This window comes from Nansenia antarctica (assembly GCF_963989245.1).
Source record: "Nansenia antarctica genome assembly, chromosome: 11".
Taxonomy (NCBI): Eukaryota; Metazoa; Chordata; class Actinopteri; order Argentiniformes; family Microstomatidae; genus Nansenia; species Nansenia antarctica.
In genome coordinates this window covers 24,153,162-24,170,661 of record NC_137681.1, presented here as the reverse complement: position 1 = coordinate 24,170,661, position 17,500 = coordinate 24,153,162, and the positions used below count along the sequence as shown (strand labels likewise).

Below are 17,500 nucleotides of genomic sequence, written 5' to 3'. Positions count from 1 at the left end.
CCATCCCTCCATCCTCCGGTGGTGTAATCCATCCCTCCCTCTGTGCTATCCCCCTCCTCCGTCATCCCCTCTTCCCTCCGGAGGAGGACCTGTCAATCACAGCTGCAACCTGAGGACAGCTGTCTCGGTGGCCGGGCCGCAATCGATACCCCCCATTAGCCGAGCGGTGAGCAGCGCTAGCGCTAGCCACGTAGCATCTGTTCACCCGTCCTGTCGCGCTGTCCTCCGTCATGTTAGCGCCTCGCTAAACACCCGGCTAGGCTAACCACACGGCTAGGCTAACCACACGGCTAGGCTAACCACACGGCTAGGCTAGCCACACGGACGAACGGTCAGAGACGGATGAGGAGGTGACGTTAGAGCTGGGAGTTATTGTGTAAGTGTCCGCGTGTGAGGTGTGTGTGGGGTGTGTGCGTGTGAGGTGTGTGTCAGGTGTGTGTCAAGTGTCTGTGTGTGACAAGTGTTCATGTTTCAGGTGTGTGTGTCAGGTGTGTGTCAGACATCAAGGTGTGTGTCAGGTGTGTGTGAGGCATCAAGGTGTGTGTCAGGTGTGTGTGAGGCATCAAGGTGGGTGTCAGACCTGAGGGTCTGGCCTCGATGACGTAGCGTGTGATGGGGGAGCGTCCGGGGTCTCCGCTGGCCCAGTGGATGGTCAGGGCCGACACGTAGCGGGAGATGAAGGGCTCCCCGGGGGGGCCCGGGGCACCTGGTGACCAGGGGCGGAGAGAGGAAGGTTAGGGGGAGAAGGTTTCATTATTATTTTGTGTGTATTATTTATCTATCTACTCTCCTTCTCTCCATTCTCTACTCTCGTTCTCTCCATGGAACGTAGTGTCTTTGAGTACTGAGAAAAGCACTATACAAAAGAAATGCATCATTATCATTACATTGATCATATTCCCTATATATGTTTCTAAAGTGTTCTCCAGACACATACTGTATGAAGCTTACCGATAGGTAGCTAGAGAGCTCATACACCCATTACAAAAGGTGTTCCACAAGGGTCAATCCTGGGCCCTGTTTTATTCACTATTTATATTAATGACATTCTTGTATCCCTGAGTGGTTGTCAAGCTCATTTGTACCCATTGCGGACTCTGTACAATCAGCTATTGACAAACTACAACTCTCATTTAATGCTCTGCAAGATGGGTTCATTGGCCTTAAGCTTGTACCAAGCTTGATGCAGACAGACAGACAGACAGACAGACAGACAGAAAGGACAGACAGACAGAAAGGACAGACAGACAGAAAGGACAGACAAAAAGGATAGGAAGGACAAACACAAAGGACAGACGGACGGACGGAAGGACGGACAGAAAGACAGACATAAAGACAGAAACGACAGACAGAAAGGACAGACAGACGGAAAGGACAGACATACAGACAGACAGAAGGACAGACAAAAAGGATAGGAGGGACAAACACAAAGGACAGACGGACGGACGGAAGGACGGACAGACAGACAGACAGAAAAGACAGAGGGAAAGGACAGACAGACGGAAAGGACAGACAGACAGAAAGGACAGACAGACAGAAAGGACAGACAGACAGAAAGGACAGACAGACAGAAAGGACAGACATACAGACAGACAGAAGGACAGACAAAAAGGACAGGAAGGACAAACACAAAGGACAGACGGACGGAAGGACGGACGGACACAGGAACGGACACACATGAAAGGCAAACAGACGGACGGACGGACGCTGACGGACCTTCCCCGGGCCCCGTGGTGATGTTGGCCTCCACCTCCGGCCCGTACATGAAGGTTTTGGCCCGGATGCGGAAGTTGTAGGTGACCCCGTCCGCCAGGTCCTTGATCTTCATCCAGAAGGGGGCGGTGCCCTTCACGTCCACCGTCACTATCTTGCTGACGCCTGGGGGGGGGGAGGGGGAGTGAAGACAGTCGGCACAGGCCACGGAAGAGTCTAGACAAACAACACGGCGTTTAGAGCGGGTCTCAAACCCCTGGCTGGCAACGACACACTCAACGAGGACAACAGACACACACAGACAACAGACACACGCAGACAACAGACACACGCAGACAACAGACACACACAGACAACAGACACACACTCAACAACACACGTTAGCATTAGTTCATCAGGATTCACTTCTTCTTCTTCTTCTCTCTTTCTGGGTCATACAGTAAAGTAGATATATTTGTATTTTTCGGGTAGGGTAGGGTGAAACTAGGTGAATGGATGTTATGTTGGTATGGTAAGGGTTAACTAGTGAGAGACAGCGATCGAGAGCAAGGGGGAGGCTGGCGGAGGTAGAAATCGGAGGACGGGGGGCTCAATGTCGTGCATGGGATGGTGTTTGACGTGGGTCTGATACCATTCCACGTTCCATTCCATGCATGACAATGAGTCCCCGCCCTCCGATTTCTACCTCCGCCGGCCTCCCCTGATCTGGAGGTGTCAGCGGTGAGGTGGGAGGGAGGGAGGGAGGGAGGGAGTGAGGGAAGGAGGGAGCAGGGCTTACCGTCGACGGGGGTGCAGGGCTCGTAGATCAGCCGGTAGCCCTCGATGATGCCGTTGGGGTAGGTGGGCTCCCCCCAGGACACGTTGACGGAGGTGGTGGTCAGCTCGCTGAAGTGGATGAAGCTGGGGGCGCTGGGGGCTGGGGGTCAGAGGTGAAAGGTCAGAGGAATGAGATTTGAGAGGTCCAAAGTCAGAGGTCAACAGACGGGATTCCAATGGGCTCTAAAATAACACCGTATGGCATGTTCCCCCTGGGGGCTGAATGTCCTGAAAAGAAATGTACGCACGCTCTGTAATGTTAGTCGCTTTGGATAAAGGCGTCAGCTAAACAACATATATCAGACTACACTGCACAAAGTAAATCTAAGTAAGATTAAATATCTTAAATCAAGGGAATAATGTCAATCTTTCAGCCCTGGACTCAATGCATGGTGAGGCCAGGCCTCCCTTGCCCACCCATTTTCAGTGATTTGAACATATTGCCATGAAAAAAATTGCATTACATTGACTTCTATGAGAAACCACTTTCCTGGGGAGGCCTGGCCTCCCTCAATACAAACGGATAGGGATTCTGGCCTGTAGGTGCTTTACAATTGCAATATTGGGTTTTAGCCATGGAAAAATTCAGATTTATGAACAAAACAGAAATAATATTAATATAAAAACAATTAAAATATGTTTTTTGTTAAATAAATAAATAAAATAAATATAATTATTGCTTTTTTAAATCTCTCTCTCTTCTCTCAAATTATTGACCCCTATACTTTCTTTTATTTATTTTGTATGTTTCTTTTTATTATTACTACTCAATCTTTTCAGTTTGTAAAGCGTCTTTGAGTGTGACATGTGCTGCTGATGATGTCACAATAGCAATCTGACCAGAGCTCTGACCCACTGCTCTGGTTCTGTTACCGAGGACGATCTTGATTGTGATGTCATAGAGGTGTATATGTATTTATATATATGCAGTAGCTTTATACGCCACAAACAGTGTAGTACCAGACCACGAACCTGACAGTTACCAGAAAACGAATTGCAGTGAGATGGATATTCCACAAGATCTGGGCTATTTTACACCTTCTCTGGATCTCAACACATACGATGTTCTGTTGAGATCTTTATCAAAGGAAGACCTCTGCAGCTTCTTGACTCATTACTTGATAGAAGCTCAGAACCAGAACCAGGCGCAGGGTCAAGGTCATCTGAGTCCACAGAACCAGGCCCAGGGACAAGGACTCCATCTGAGTCCACAGAACCAGGCCCAGGGACAAGGACTCCATCTGAGTCCACAGAACCAGGCCCAGGGACAAGGACTCCATCTGAGTCCACAGAACCAGGCCCAGGGACAAGGACACAATCTGAGTCCACAGAACCAGGCCCAGGGACAAGGACTCCATCTGAGTCCACAGAACCAGGCCCAGGGACAAGGACTCCACCTGAGTCCACAGAACCAGGCGCAGGGACAAGGACTCAATCTGAGTCCACAGAACCAGGCCCAGGGACAAGGTAATCTGAGTCCACAGAACCAGGCCCAGGGACAAGGTAAGCTGAACAGACCTATCCTCCGTGCTGCTGGTGAGTACATTTCTTAAAGGTCCACTACTGTATATATATATATATATATATATATATATATATATATATATATATATATATATATATACACTGTATGCCTTGCCACATAAAGCTCTTCAGCAGGGACAAGGACTCAATCTGAGTCCACAGAACCAGGCCCAGGGACAAGGTAATCTGAGTCCACAGAACCAGGCCCAGGGACAAGGTAATCTGAACAGACCTACAGTTTATTTAAATTCGTTTTATTTGTATTTCACACTCTAGCTTTCCTGCCTGCCTCCAGCCGTGGACACGGTCCCGACTCCTTCATGGACTGGACTGCAGCACCTCAGCTGAGAGCTTCCCCAACAGTCTCTGCTGCTGGTGAGGACATTTCTTAAAGGTCCACAATATATATATATATATATTATTGTGTATATATATAATAGTTTATTTAAACTAATTTTATTTGTATTTCACACTCTAGCCTTCTCGCCTGCCTCCAGCCGTGGACACGATGCTGACTCCTTCATGGATTGGAGTCTCATCTGACACACAATACAGGCAGACAAACACAATACGATACAATAAACCTTTTTACAAATGACAAAAGTCTCTCCTGATTGAAATACTTTGACTTGAATCTTGACGGTTCAACATGATTATAACATGTTAAATGTCACTTGGCTAAGAAGAATCTGATTGTCTCTTTAAAAGTCATCAAGGCTATAGGGTTACCCATCCCCATTATCTGCAGACAGCATCACAAGAGACTTCAGAACAGTCAAGTTACATTTGTGAAAGCATGTAACATGTAACTACAGTATATAGCTGAGGCAAAAATATAATTAATTACTCATTATATGCTTGTTTTTTGTCTGACTGCACTAGTTAGTAGTAGCTAATAAGGCGGATCATTTTGCTTATTTTATTGAAGTAATGTTTCCCCTATTTTATTGTTTTTTTTCGCCAGGCGAAATGAAACGCCGTCGATTCCTTTACATTTTAACCATTTAAAAGCAGAGGCTTTTACCCAAAGAGACTTACAATTACGAATTACAGGGACAGTCTCCCTGGAGTAACTTAGGGCTAAGTGCCTTAACTCAAGGGCACACTAGTGGTGGTGTTCCCATGTGGCATTTGAACTCATGACCTTCTGATCACCAGTCCAATGCACTATCCACTACTAGGTCACCACTACCCCCATATTTGATTCGCTGGAATAAAACAATAACAACTCTTTTACTCAGTCAACAGTCGATTCACTCAAGGCTTTGAGTCATTGTTGAGTCATTTGAGTCATCGTTATCCCAGACGTATGGGCCCTTAGCCAGGGATGAGGTTAGTGACAGGGTGACCAGGGCCCTTAGCCAGGGGATGAGGTTAGTGACAGGGTGACAAGGGCCCATAGCCAGGGCGGTGTAAAGGATCCTAAAGACCGCCATCAATCACAGCCGCGACACGTATTTGGTCGAACACGCTCCTCTTTAGTGCAGATGTCAAATATCCCCAGGATATTGTTTCCACAGCCTCCCTTGCCCTCAGGTGTGTGTGTGTGTGTGTGTGTGTGTGTGTGTGTGTGTGTGTGCCCTCAGGCTCCGGTGCAGCTTGTGACAGTACAGTATTAGAAACACACAGCTGCCTTGTTCTCGCTTAACTTGTTGAGCAAGACTCCCTGAAACCCTGTGAACAACACACAGAGGCCTTTGTGTCAGGATTGGCCATGTCTATCTCTCTTTCTCTTCTCTCTTCCCCCCCTCCTCTCTTCTTTCTCCCCCTCTCTTCTCTCTCCCCCTCTCTTCAGGCAGCTTGTCATCTTGCTTCCGTCGTTATGGCAGCCGAGTGCAGGACGAGCCAAGATGGCTACCACACTTCCACCCTTGTTTCGACAGTTTCATCCCCCCCCCCCCCCCCTCCTCCCTTTGGTGATATTAAACACAGAAAATCACAGAAGATGAGAAACACATTGCTCACTGGCTGACTGTACAGAGAGGAGGGTGTGTGTGTGTGTGTGTGTGTGTGTGTGTGTGTGTGTGTGTGTGTGTGTGTCTGTGAGTCTGTGTGTGTGCCTGCGTCCATACTTCAGCACTGCGTGCGTGCATGTGTGTGTGTGTGTGTGTGCACACACGTGTGTGTGTGTGTGTGTGTTTAGTGTGTGTGCGTGTGTGTGTGTGTGTGTGTGGAGGGGGGAGAAATCATCTTTTGAGGGGGAGAGAAAAGAATCTGGCGACTGTGTGTTCCACTGCCATTCAGTCAGAGACACCAAGCCAAACAGAAACATGTCCAAGGAAACCACAGGAGCTTTGAAACAAACAACAAAAAAGACCAAAAAGACCCAAAAAAGAGAAAGAAAAGTCTCCCTCTCGATATGTTCATACCCTCTCATATTCCAACAACACTGGGGGGACAGCAGATGAGTCAGGGCGGGTTTGAAAGAGACCATTTATTGGGAACCGATGCTGCCTTGGTGCGGTTTCGGAGCATTTCCTGGCTTGTTGACAGGAATGATTTGGAGCTCTGTATAAAAGCTTACAGATACATTCACCCCCCCCCCCATCTCCCAACATTCCGGGAGATTTCGAGTTTGACTCATTACATTTGCTTTAATTCCGGGAAATTGTGTGTGTGTGCGTGTAGGTGTCTGCGTGCATGTGTGTGTGTGTGTGTGTGCATGTGCGTGCATGGCTGTGTCTGCCTGTGTGTGTGCATCTGCGTGCATGTCTGTGTTTGTCTGCGTGTGTGTGGCGGTCTGCGTGCATGTGTGTGTGTGCATGTGTCTGTGTGTGCATGTGTCTGTGTGTGCATGTGTCTGTGTGTGCATCTGCGTGCATGGCTGTGTGTGTCTGCGTGTGTGTGGCGGTCTGCGTGCATGTGTGTGTGTGCATGTGTCTGTGTGTGCATCTGCTCTGCGTGCATGGCTGTGCTTGTCTGTCTGTGTGTGTGTGTGTGTGTGTGTGTGTGTGTGCATGTGTGTGTGTGCATGTGCGTGTGTGTGTGTGTGTGTGTGCATGTGCATGTGTGTATGTGTGTGTGCATGTGCATGTGTGTGTGATGGTTTGCGTGCATGTGTGTGTGTGTCTCTGTGTGTGTGTGTGTGTGTGTGTGTGTGTGCATCTACTCTGCGTGCATGGCTGTGTGTGTCTGCGCCCGTGTGTGTGTGTGTGTCTCTCTCTACGTGTCTCTGTGTGTGTGTGTCCGTCCCTCACCAGCCTGCTGGGTGCGTCCCCTGGTGGGGGGGCTGCGGGGGCCGTCCCCGGCGGCGTTGAAGGGCGCCACGCTGATCATGTAGGTGGTGTACCCCGTCAGGTTCTTCAGCTTCACGCCCCCTTCAGGCAGGAAGAGGGTGCGCAGCCTCTCCGTCTCGTTCTTACGCTGGAACTCCCAGAAGTACACCTGGGAGAGGGAACAGAGACGCCACGTTTACATTTGGACATTTTGGGGCGTTTAGCAGGTCGCCTTCATCCAAGCAGACTTACATTTGTCTAAGTAAGTGAATAATCTATCCAACAGTCAGCATCGGAATGAAGTAATCTATGCTCGGGCCAGGGACTGCCATTGGCAGTCACAATGCTAGAAGAATTAACTCAATATGAACTCAATATGTGACCACATATGAACTCAATATACACACGCCACTGTTCAAACTGTTTCCAAAGAACAAAGCAAAACCCCATACTTCATAGACATTGATTGTAGTCTTTGACATTACAGCAAGTGTAGAGGTGATGGATATCTTGACACTTGTATCCTCTTGGATGAGTGGAGGGGAGAGTTAGCATAGCATCTCTTCGCTATTCCAGAAGGCTGACTTGTTCACGACTGCGTCACGTCGCGACAGCGAGACCCTCACCTTGTACCCCTGGATGTCTCCGTTCTGGGTGTCCAACGGAGGCGGGTCCCAGGTCACGTCCAGCTGGTGGGCGGTCGCTGATTGGATGGCCACGCTCTGGGGCGGGGCGGTGGGCACTGAGGAGGAGAAGTCACACGGAGGATGAACGACACAGACAAGAACATGGTACTTCTAGTCGAGTACAATACTACAACTATACCGGCTCAGCGGCCTTGCCTTGGTTGCTTGGTTAGAGTGTCCCGCCCTGAGATTGGGAGGTCGTGAGTTAGATCCCTGGCCGAGTCGTACCAAAGACTACCGATGCCTCCCTGCTTGGCACTCAGCATTAAGGGTTGGATTGGGGGGGGGGGGGGGTAAGACCCTGCGACATACCAGCGTCGCGTCCAGGGGGGGTGTACTCATATAGACTCCTGCTCCTATGGGACATTAGGCTCGAGAACCATCGGTTCTCAAGGCTACTTACTTACAATACCACGATACCTCAGATGAGTCACAGGAAGACTCCGCTGTTTAGTTAGAATAACTACAGCCTCCTCTGTCCTCTGTCTCCTCTACAGCCTTCTCTGCTTCATGTTTGTACTGTCTCTCCAGTGTGTGTGGCCGGATAGCGACAGATAGCTTTAGCTAAGAACGGGGGAAGCGCTCCCTAATGTGGTGTATGTGTGTGTGCGCATGTGTTTCTGTGTGTGCGTGTGTTTAGTGTGTGTGTGTTTCTGTGTGTGTGTGTGTGTGTGTGTATGTGTGTGTGCGTGTGTGTTTCTGTGTGTGTGTGTGTGTGTGTGTGTGCGATCCCCACCCTAGGCTCTACAACAAATACAGCCCCAAGGCACGGGGTTTAGCAAAAGAAAGCTTAGCAAACTGAAACCTGAAAGGACTCAGGACTGAAAGGCAAGTGTGACCAAACCAGCAACACGTTGGCCAGGACAGACAGACGGGCTCTTTAGGCAGACAGACGGGCTCTTTAGACAGACAGACAGGCTCTTTAGACAGACAGACAGGCTCTTTAGACAGACAGACGGGCTCTTTAGGCAGACAGACAGGCTCTTTAGACAGACAGACAGGCTCTTTAGACAGACAGGCTCTTTAGACAGACAGACAGGCTCTTTAGACAGACAGACGGGCTCTTTAGACAGACAGACAGGCTCTTTAGACAGACAGACAGGCTCTTTAGACAGACAGGCTCTTTTGACAGACAGACGGGCTCTTTAGACAGACAGACGGGCTCTTTAGGCAGACAGACAGGCTCTTTAGACAGACAGACGGGCTCTTTAGGCAGACAGACGGGCTCTTTAGACAGACAGACGGGCTCTTTAGGCAGACAGACAGGCTCTTTAGACAGACAGACAGGCTCTTTAGACAGACAGACGGGCTCTTTAGGCAGACAGACAGGCTCTTTAGACAGACAGACGGGCTCTTTAGGCAGACAGACAGGCTCTTTAGGCAGACAGACAGGCTCTTTAGACAGACAGACGGGCTCTTTAGACAGACAGACGGGCTCTTTAGGCAGACAGACGGGCTCTTTAGACAGACAGACAGGCTCTTTAGACAGACAGACAGGCTCTTTAGACAGGCAGACGGGCTCTTTAGGCAGACAGACAGGCTCTTTAGACAGACAGACAGGCTCTTTAGGCAGACAGACAGGCTCTTTAGACAGACAGACAGGCTCTTTAGACAGACAGACAGGCTCTTTAGACAGACAGACGGGCTCTTTAGACAAGACAGACAGGCTCTTTAGACAGACAGACAGGCTCTTTAGACAGACAGACGGGCTCTTTAGGCAGACAGACGGGCTCTTTAGACAGACAGACAGGCTCTTTAGACAGACAGACGGGCTCTTTAGACAGACAGACAGGCTCTTTAGACAGACAGACAGGCTCTTTAGACAGACAGACGGGCTCTTTAGACAGACAGACAGGCTCTTTAGACAGACAGACAGGCTCTTTAGACAGACAGACGGGCTCTTTAGACAGACAGACGGGCTCTTTAGACAGACAGACGGGCTCTTTAGGCAGACAGACGGGCTCTTTAGGCAGACAGACGGGCTCTTTAGGCAGACAGAATGATCCTCTCAGCTCCCAGGGTGGTCGGATATGTTCTACTCTACTCTTGCTTTTCACTGGTTTATTTGGAGGCGTTGATTGAAACGCCCAGAGGAGGAGACAGGCAGGCGTACTCTCTGTCGGCGGGGGGGTGTGTGTGTGTGTGTGTGTGTCTCTCTGTGTGTGTGTGTGTGTCTCTCTGTGTGTGTTTGTGTGTGTGTGTGTGTGTGTGTGTCTCTCTGTGTGTGTGTGTGTGTGTGTGTGTGTGTGTCTCTCGGTGTGTGTTTGTGTGTGTGTGTCTCTGTGTGTGTGTGTGTCTCTCTTTGTGTGTGTGTGTGTCTCTGCGTGTGCGTGTGTGTGTGTGTCTGTGTGTGTGTGTGTGTGTGTGTGTGTGTCTGTGTGTGTGTCTCTGTGTGTGTGTGTGTGTGTGTGTGTGTGTGTGTGTGTGTACGTACCGGCCTCCCCGACAAACACTTCCTGCGGCGTGCTGGTCGGCCCCTCGCCCACGGCGTTGTACACACTCAGACGGATCTCGTAGCGTTTGTGTTTACTCAGGTCTGCGTAAACAAACAAACAAACCAAAAATCAACAACATCAACATCACAAACAAGACGCCGCAAATACTGAACATTCCTGGCCGAAAGTGTGTTAATTTAAGTGAGAAATGAAAAACTGTGGGTGTGCAATCAGACTCTCTCCAAGGCAGTGTCGTTGGTTGTGTAAGTGTTACTGAGTGCCAAGGAAGCATGGAAATATGCTGCCATCTGGTTTTGTAGCACTTTATCGAAAATAAATGAGAATGACACGAGCCAGCGAAAAAAACATGGACTCATCCAGCGGGTTAAACGGGGCCAGAACCGCTCCCGTTCAGAAGAGATCCAGGCCCAGACACACTTCACTTCAGGGTTGGGGTTTCAGCTCGGTTGAATCGGAGCCTTTAGCTGTCGGTCTGGGTCAGCTCACTGTCAGAGCAGGCAGACACACGGCTCGTAGGAGAACCTGAATTTGATTCTAACGCTACGTTCACTCTGCATTTCCTCTGGTGTGTTGTTGTGCAGAGAGCTGGGAAGCAACCAGGGTAGATTGACTTTTACTTTGATGTTTTTGACAAGATAGGACCGGACTGAAGCTGGCCACAACATAGAGATATACAGTATAGGAAGCTTAGCAGACTCTCTAATCTAACTGCCTTTTGGCTTCATGAGTTGAATGAGTGTGTGTGTGTGTGTGTGTGTGTGTGTGTTTTGTGTGTGTGTGTAGAGACTTACTGTCCAGTTCATACTGGGTGAGAGTGGACTCGCTCAGGTTCCGAATACTGTAGGGGGCTGTGAAAGGGGTGTTTGTGTGTGTGTGTGTGTGTGTGTGTGTGTTAAAGGATCAGGCATGAGTGCAGGAGTGAGGTCCGCAATAAGAGAGAGAAAGAGAGAGAGAGAGAGAGAGAGAGAGAGAGGGGGGGGGAGGAAAGGGAGAGAGAAGAGACAGGTTATTGTGTGAGCTCACACTACCACCACCGTTCCAAAAGAGCGCAAATGAAAACCCCCACAGTCAGACAAATTGCAGTTGAACGAAAACCACAATAACTATATCCATAACTACACAGATAACAGAGTGGAGTTGGACCATAACAGCTCCACATGAACCATAATGAGTGACTAGCGTGTCAGGGCGGTGATTATGAGAAGGAGCAGGTTGCAGTGAAGTGTCAGGGAGAGGAGCTGCGGTGAAGGGAGGTCTAGAGAAACAGGAAGAGGAAGAGAACTCCATGGACATGACTTGACTGACCGTCGTTTTTTCTTTTACGGGACACACATAATCATGGCGGGGTGAATCTGTGTTCATGAATTAGGGGGTATGGAGGGGTTAGACAGGGGCGTGATACTGTAGAGAGAGAGAGAGTGAGAGAGGGGGGGGGGGGTCTTCCATGCCAGGTAAGGGGACAGTGGGATGTTGTACTTTGGTTGTAGGATGGAAGGTTAATGGAAAGTTGTAGTTTGGATGTAGTTTGGTTGTGGGAAGGTTGTAGTTTAGTTGAACTTTGGTTGTAGGAAGGAAGGTTAAGGGAAGGTTGATAGAAGGTTGTAGTTTGGTTGTAGGATGGACAGTTAATGGAAGGTTGTAGTTTGGTTGTGTGGGTGTTGTAGTTTGGTTGTGTGGGTGTTGTAGTTTAGTTGTGTGGGTGTTGCCGTGGTGACTCACCGGTGAGCTCGGCCCAGGCAGAGGAGGGGCTGTTGACAGTCCGGACGGAGAAGCTGCGGAGGCGGTCGTACAGCAGCTCCCGGAACCGGATACGGAAGCCCAGGAGGATCCCATTGATCCGCTCCTCAGAGGGAGGCTGGGGAGGAGACCAGCGTTACAACACATCTAGACCAGACTAGTAGAGTTAGAACACATCTAGACCAGACTAGTAGAGTTAGAACACATCTAGACCAGACTAGTAGAGTTAGAACACATCTAGACCAGACTAGTAGAGTTAGACCAGACCAGTAGAGTTAGAACACATCTAGACCAGACTAGTAGAGTTAGACCAGACCAGTAGAGTTAGAACACATCTAGACCAGACTAGTAGAGTTAGAACACATCTAGACAAGACTAGTAGAGTTAGACCTGTCTCATCCATAAAATTCTGCATAACAAAGCTCCTCCCCCGCTTAACTCTTTCATAAACCAGCGTGACCACAGCTTACGGCCCACCAGAAGCACCTCTCGTGGCGACCTTATAGTTCCATTCAGGAAAAGCACCTTCAGTAAGCAATCCTTCTCAGTGATAGCAATAGAAAACTGGAACTCACTACCCAACCAACTCAAAGACATACATACTTACTCCACCTTCACAACACACATGAAAGCCTGGCTGACACAGAACTATACTTGTCCTCATTAATCCCTCTCTGTGCTGCCTCCCCATAATGCCTTTTTTTTGTATGTTTTGTTTTGTTTAATGTATTGCTGTTTGTAAGTGCTTAATGTTGTGTGGCCTGTAATTGTCCTGTGGCTTATATGTGCTTGAAATGTCGCTGCCCCCATAAGTGTGTATGTGGTGTTTGTTGTAGCCCCTTCAATCACCTCAGCTTGCTTACGTGTGTTTTTTGTCAAGTGTGATGTTGGGGTACCTTGTCTCAGCCACGTGTTCTTAGAATATTTAAATGTTTTATTTTAACTAATGACGTTACTTTTCAGGATGCCATGTTGCAACTGGCCGGGGACTTCAGCTGAAAATTAGCCGACTAGGCTAACGCTGCCTTTTTTACTGTATTTTATATGGTTCATGTATTAGGATTGTCCTCGATATAATAAACTAATAAACTAAACTAAACCAGACCAGTAGAGTTAGAACACATCTAGACCAGACTAGTAGTTAGATCAGACCAAAAGAGTTAGAACACATCTAGACCAGACCAGTAGAGTTAGAACACATCTAGACCAGACCAGTAGAGTTAGAACATGTCTAGACCAGACCAGTAGAGTTAGAACATGTCTAGACCAGACTAGTAGAGTTAGAACACATCTAGACCAGACCAGTAGAGTTAGAACACATATAGAGCAGAATAGTAGAGTTAGAACATGTTTATACCAGACCCGTAGAGTTAGAACAAGTCAACCAGAAATCTGGATGTGATTACTGTAGTCTCAAAACCAGTATAGACCTCTCTGTCCCTGCTGTGAACTCATTCTCTTTCTCTCTCTCTCTGTCTCTCTCTCTCTCTCTGTCTCTCTCTCTGTCTCTCTGTCTCTCTGTCTCTGTCTCTCTCTCTCTTCCTCCTGCCTTCATCTTTCATCATGACCCCATTCTCTCTGTATATTACTGTCACCTCGCCCCTATAAAACGCCCCACCTGTAATTTGACTTTTCCACCACCCTCATTTACCCTTGATTCCTCCTTCCTTAGCTGCACAATACCTGCCCTGTGCAACAGGAGACAGACACAGAGGCAGGGATCAGAACTCCCCACAGCGTCTGAGCTCATCCAAGGTGAGTCACTCATACAGACTAACATTTCCCCATGTCGTAAAACAAGAGACAACAAAGCTAAGATGAAAGAGAAGAGAGAGCTTCATGACTTGATCTCATCTCATAATGACCAGTTAGATCACTCTCACTGAAGGTTACCTGGTGACAATCCATTTCCCGGTTATGACCTGCTCATCCAGGTGTGTGTGTGTGTGTGTATGTATGTGTGTGTGTGTTTGTGTGTGTGTGTGTGTGTGTGTGTGTGTGTGTGTGTGTGTGTGGGTGTGTGGGTGTGCGATTTGTATGCATGCATGTCTCTCTGTGTGTGTGTGTGTGTGTGTGTGTGTGTGTGTGTGTGTGTGCGTGCGTGCATCTGTGTGTGTATGAGTGTGTGTATGTGTGTGTGCGTGTGTGTGTGTGTGTGTGTATGGTGTGTGTGTGTGTGTGTGTATGTGTCTGTGAGACAGATGAAGGTGTGCGACAGGATCTAAGTAGAACCCTGCGCCCTCTCATTAGCACCAGATGATTGACAGCTTCATGGATGTGACTCCACGGTCACCCCGCCTCCTCCTCCGCTTACCTGCCAGCGAATCAGCACGGAGGTCGTCGTGTGTGGCGTGACAGAGAGGATTGCGGGAGCTTCGTCAGGGGCTGGAAATAAACACACAAAAACAACAAACGAAAACAAAGATCGGCGGGGAGGTCGATTAGTTCAACAGAGCTGAAAACGTCGCTGCTCCGCCCGCGGATAAATAACGACCCGCGGTATTCACGGCACATAAACACTCTGCTGGGGAAAACACGTCACCCCTTACTAAACATGTCAGGGAAACGACTCTCCCAATGATTTCAAGACGTGTTTTTTGGAGCGAGAGTGAGTTACCGCTCGCTACGCTCTGCCAGAGGGCGCACTTGTTGCACCCCCCCCCCCCTGTCTCTAGGCAACCGCAGATGGCGAACATGACATCACCTCGACGGCGGCTGCCAATAGTGTCCTCACCGGCGTCGTAACTTAACGCATCCTGACATCCTCCTATTCAGGGGCGTTTAGAGTAGCGGCGCTTGGAAATAAATGGTGTTGGATCTCCTCCAGCTTAAACAAACCCACAATCACCACAGAAAAGAAGTGAACAGCGATCATAATCACTGTCACAATCACCACAGTAAAGAACTGAACGGAGATCAGATCACTGGCAGACGTCAACCACAGCAGCCGTCAAAAGTGTAGACACGTAGAATACTCGAAACAATTGTTTACAGCTTTTAAAACGATTTGTATTGTTTTTTTTATTACTGACTGTGTTTTTTGTGTTTTTTTACTTTTTATGTGCTTGTTCTCGACACGAAATGCAGTATTGAGAAAAGCTCTTTATAAAATAATTGCATTATTATTATTCATATTCATATTCATATTCATATTCATATTATTCTGATCCTTACCGTCCTGCAGGGTGGTGATGGCCTCGCTGTCCTCGCTGTATTCACTGTCCCCGATATCGTTGGTGGCTTTGACCCTGAACTGGTAGGAGGTGAAGGGCTTCAACCTGAGGTACACACACACACACACACACCATCAGTTCATCTGACTTACATCAAAGTGCTGCCGGAGTCACTATACAGTATGTGCTTATTGGGGCGGCTGTGGCGCAGGAGGTAGAGCTGTCGTCTAATGATCGCAAGGTTGGCAGATCGGCAGTTTGAGCCCCGGCTGGCCACATGTCGAAGTGTACTTGGGCAAGACACTGAACCCCAAATTGCTCCCAGTGAGCGGGCCGGCGCCTTGCATGGTAGCTTGCCGCCATTGGTGTGTGAATGTGTGTGTGAATGGGTCAATGAGAGGCCGTTGTGCAGCGCTTTGGATAAAGGCGCTATATACAGTAAGTGCAGTCCATTTACCATTTACCATTTGTCTGGGTTGTTAGCTTCAATGAACATGCAAATCCCTGAAAATATCATGGGATGTGAATATATAACATACTCAAAGATAATTGTGGTGGACTATCGATAACAACATCAGATGAATTGTGACTATAACCGTTTTAGTGTATTCTACAGCAATGTGTGTCAATGTCAAAAAATAAAATTATGTGTTGTTGTATGGCGACCTTGAGTGCCATGAAAGGCGCCTAATAAAATAAATGCATTATTATTATTATTATTATTATTAATGTCAGCTTCCAGCAGACTCTGGACCTGGGCCCTGCCTGTCTCCTGTGCGTCATATTTAGGGCCTGTTGGAGTAGAGGTAAAGGTCAGGGTCAAGGGTGAAGGGTCAGGTAGGGTACCTGTCCACCACGTAGGAGCTGGCCTCGTGGTTGACGGAGGCGGAGTGGACCGTCCAGTTGCTGTCGGGCAGCTCCCTCAGCTGGACCGTGTAGTAGCGCACCGGGGACAGGCCGTCGCTGCCCGGTTCCCACGACAACAGCACGCTGCGCGCCTGCACGTCCTCCTGGGGCACGGTGGGCCGGCTGGTGGGCTGAGGGCGGGCTGGGGGGGGGGAGAGGGGGGAAGGAGAGAGAGGGGGGGGAAAGGGGGGAGGAGAGAGAGGGAGGAGGGGGGAGGAGGGGAGAGGGTAGGAGGGGGGAGAGAGAGGGGAGAGGGTAGGAGAGATGGGAGAGAGAGGGGGGGGGGGAAGAGGGGAGAAAGAGTGGGGGTGGGGGAGAGAGAAGAGAGAGACGTGATGAGAGGAGGGAAATAAAACGGCATGTTCTCGTTCGGACAGTTTTGAAAAGTTTCTCTTTGGAAGTGTGTGTACACGGTACGATCTTATCAGGGTAAACACATTCCTCAACCTCACTGACTCAGCCCTAACGGTAAATGTCCAGGACACGTGTACGCAGCGGACCGCAGATCAAACAGATCACCGTCTTGGAAGGCGCCGCTGTTTAGGTGTGTGATGTCACCGCTGACATCACACACCTGGCTGCACTCTCCGCCACACGTAAACAAACCGCCCCTGGCCTCCGCTAGCTGCTATAACTCCTCCGGTGACGTGACGTTTAAACGTGGTAAACACACTGAGTTAAAAGTTAAAAACGCACACTCACGCTCCTTCAGCGTTATTTTAAGTTTAATTGCAACAAACGTTTCGGCACGCAACGGAACGAACGAGCTGCAACCTTCGCCAGGGGTTTCATCATGCTTAACACTAGAACAGCCGTGGGTGGGGTCATTTGACCAAGCGAGTAAAAATAAAATGTATACCTTTGCACTTGATCACATTTCAGGACCCTCCTTTCATGACTTCTCCTAGATATGTGCGTTCTACCACCCAGTATCCTTACATTTTCAAAATCACATCAGGATAAGCTAGCATAAAGCTATTTCACCGTTTTTCTGTGTAGGAGGCAGGCTAATTTACAAGACGGCCAACTAGTGGTCTTTGTGTGTAAGTAGCAGCTTCCCATTATAAATTCTATGGTCATTTGACCCCCCGAGGAGGTGCTAAGAGTAGGTGAAATAGGCACGGCTGTCCAAGTGTTAAAGGTGACCATATCGGTCTCCGTGGTTACCTCTCTTCTCCGTGGTGACCACCAGGGCCTCGGCCGCCTCCCCCCAGCCCTTGCGCGTCTGGGCCGTGATGCGGAACACGTAGACGGACTCGGGCTTCAGGCTGGTC

The 17,500-nt window shown here is 48.9% G+C and overlaps 1 protein-coding gene across 1 annotated transcript in view; it reads right to left on the bottom strand.

Annotated features, from left to right (window-relative positions):
• The window catches only part of sdk2b (sidekick cell adhesion molecule 2b), a gene marked incomplete at both ends in the record, with an annotated part of 50,217 nt that overhangs the window by 19,157 nt on the left and 13,560 nt on the right, over window positions 1-17,500 (bottom strand). The window contains 11 exon segments of the mRNA XM_080542507.1: window positions 581-706; window positions 1,717-1,929; window positions 2,492-2,629; window positions 7,251-7,437; window positions 7,895-8,010; window positions 10,389-10,490; window positions 12,130-12,265; window positions 14,462-14,532; window positions 15,322-15,425; window positions 16,167-16,368; window positions 17,394-17,500. The exon segment at window positions 17,394-17,500 is cut by the window's right edge and continues 88 nt beyond it. Of these exon segments, the coding sequence (XP_080398633.1) occupies window positions 581-706; window positions 1,717-1,929; window positions 2,492-2,629; window positions 7,251-7,437; window positions 7,895-8,010; window positions 10,389-10,490; window positions 12,130-12,265; window positions 14,462-14,532; window positions 15,322-15,425; window positions 16,167-16,368; window positions 17,394-17,500 (1,502 nt within the window).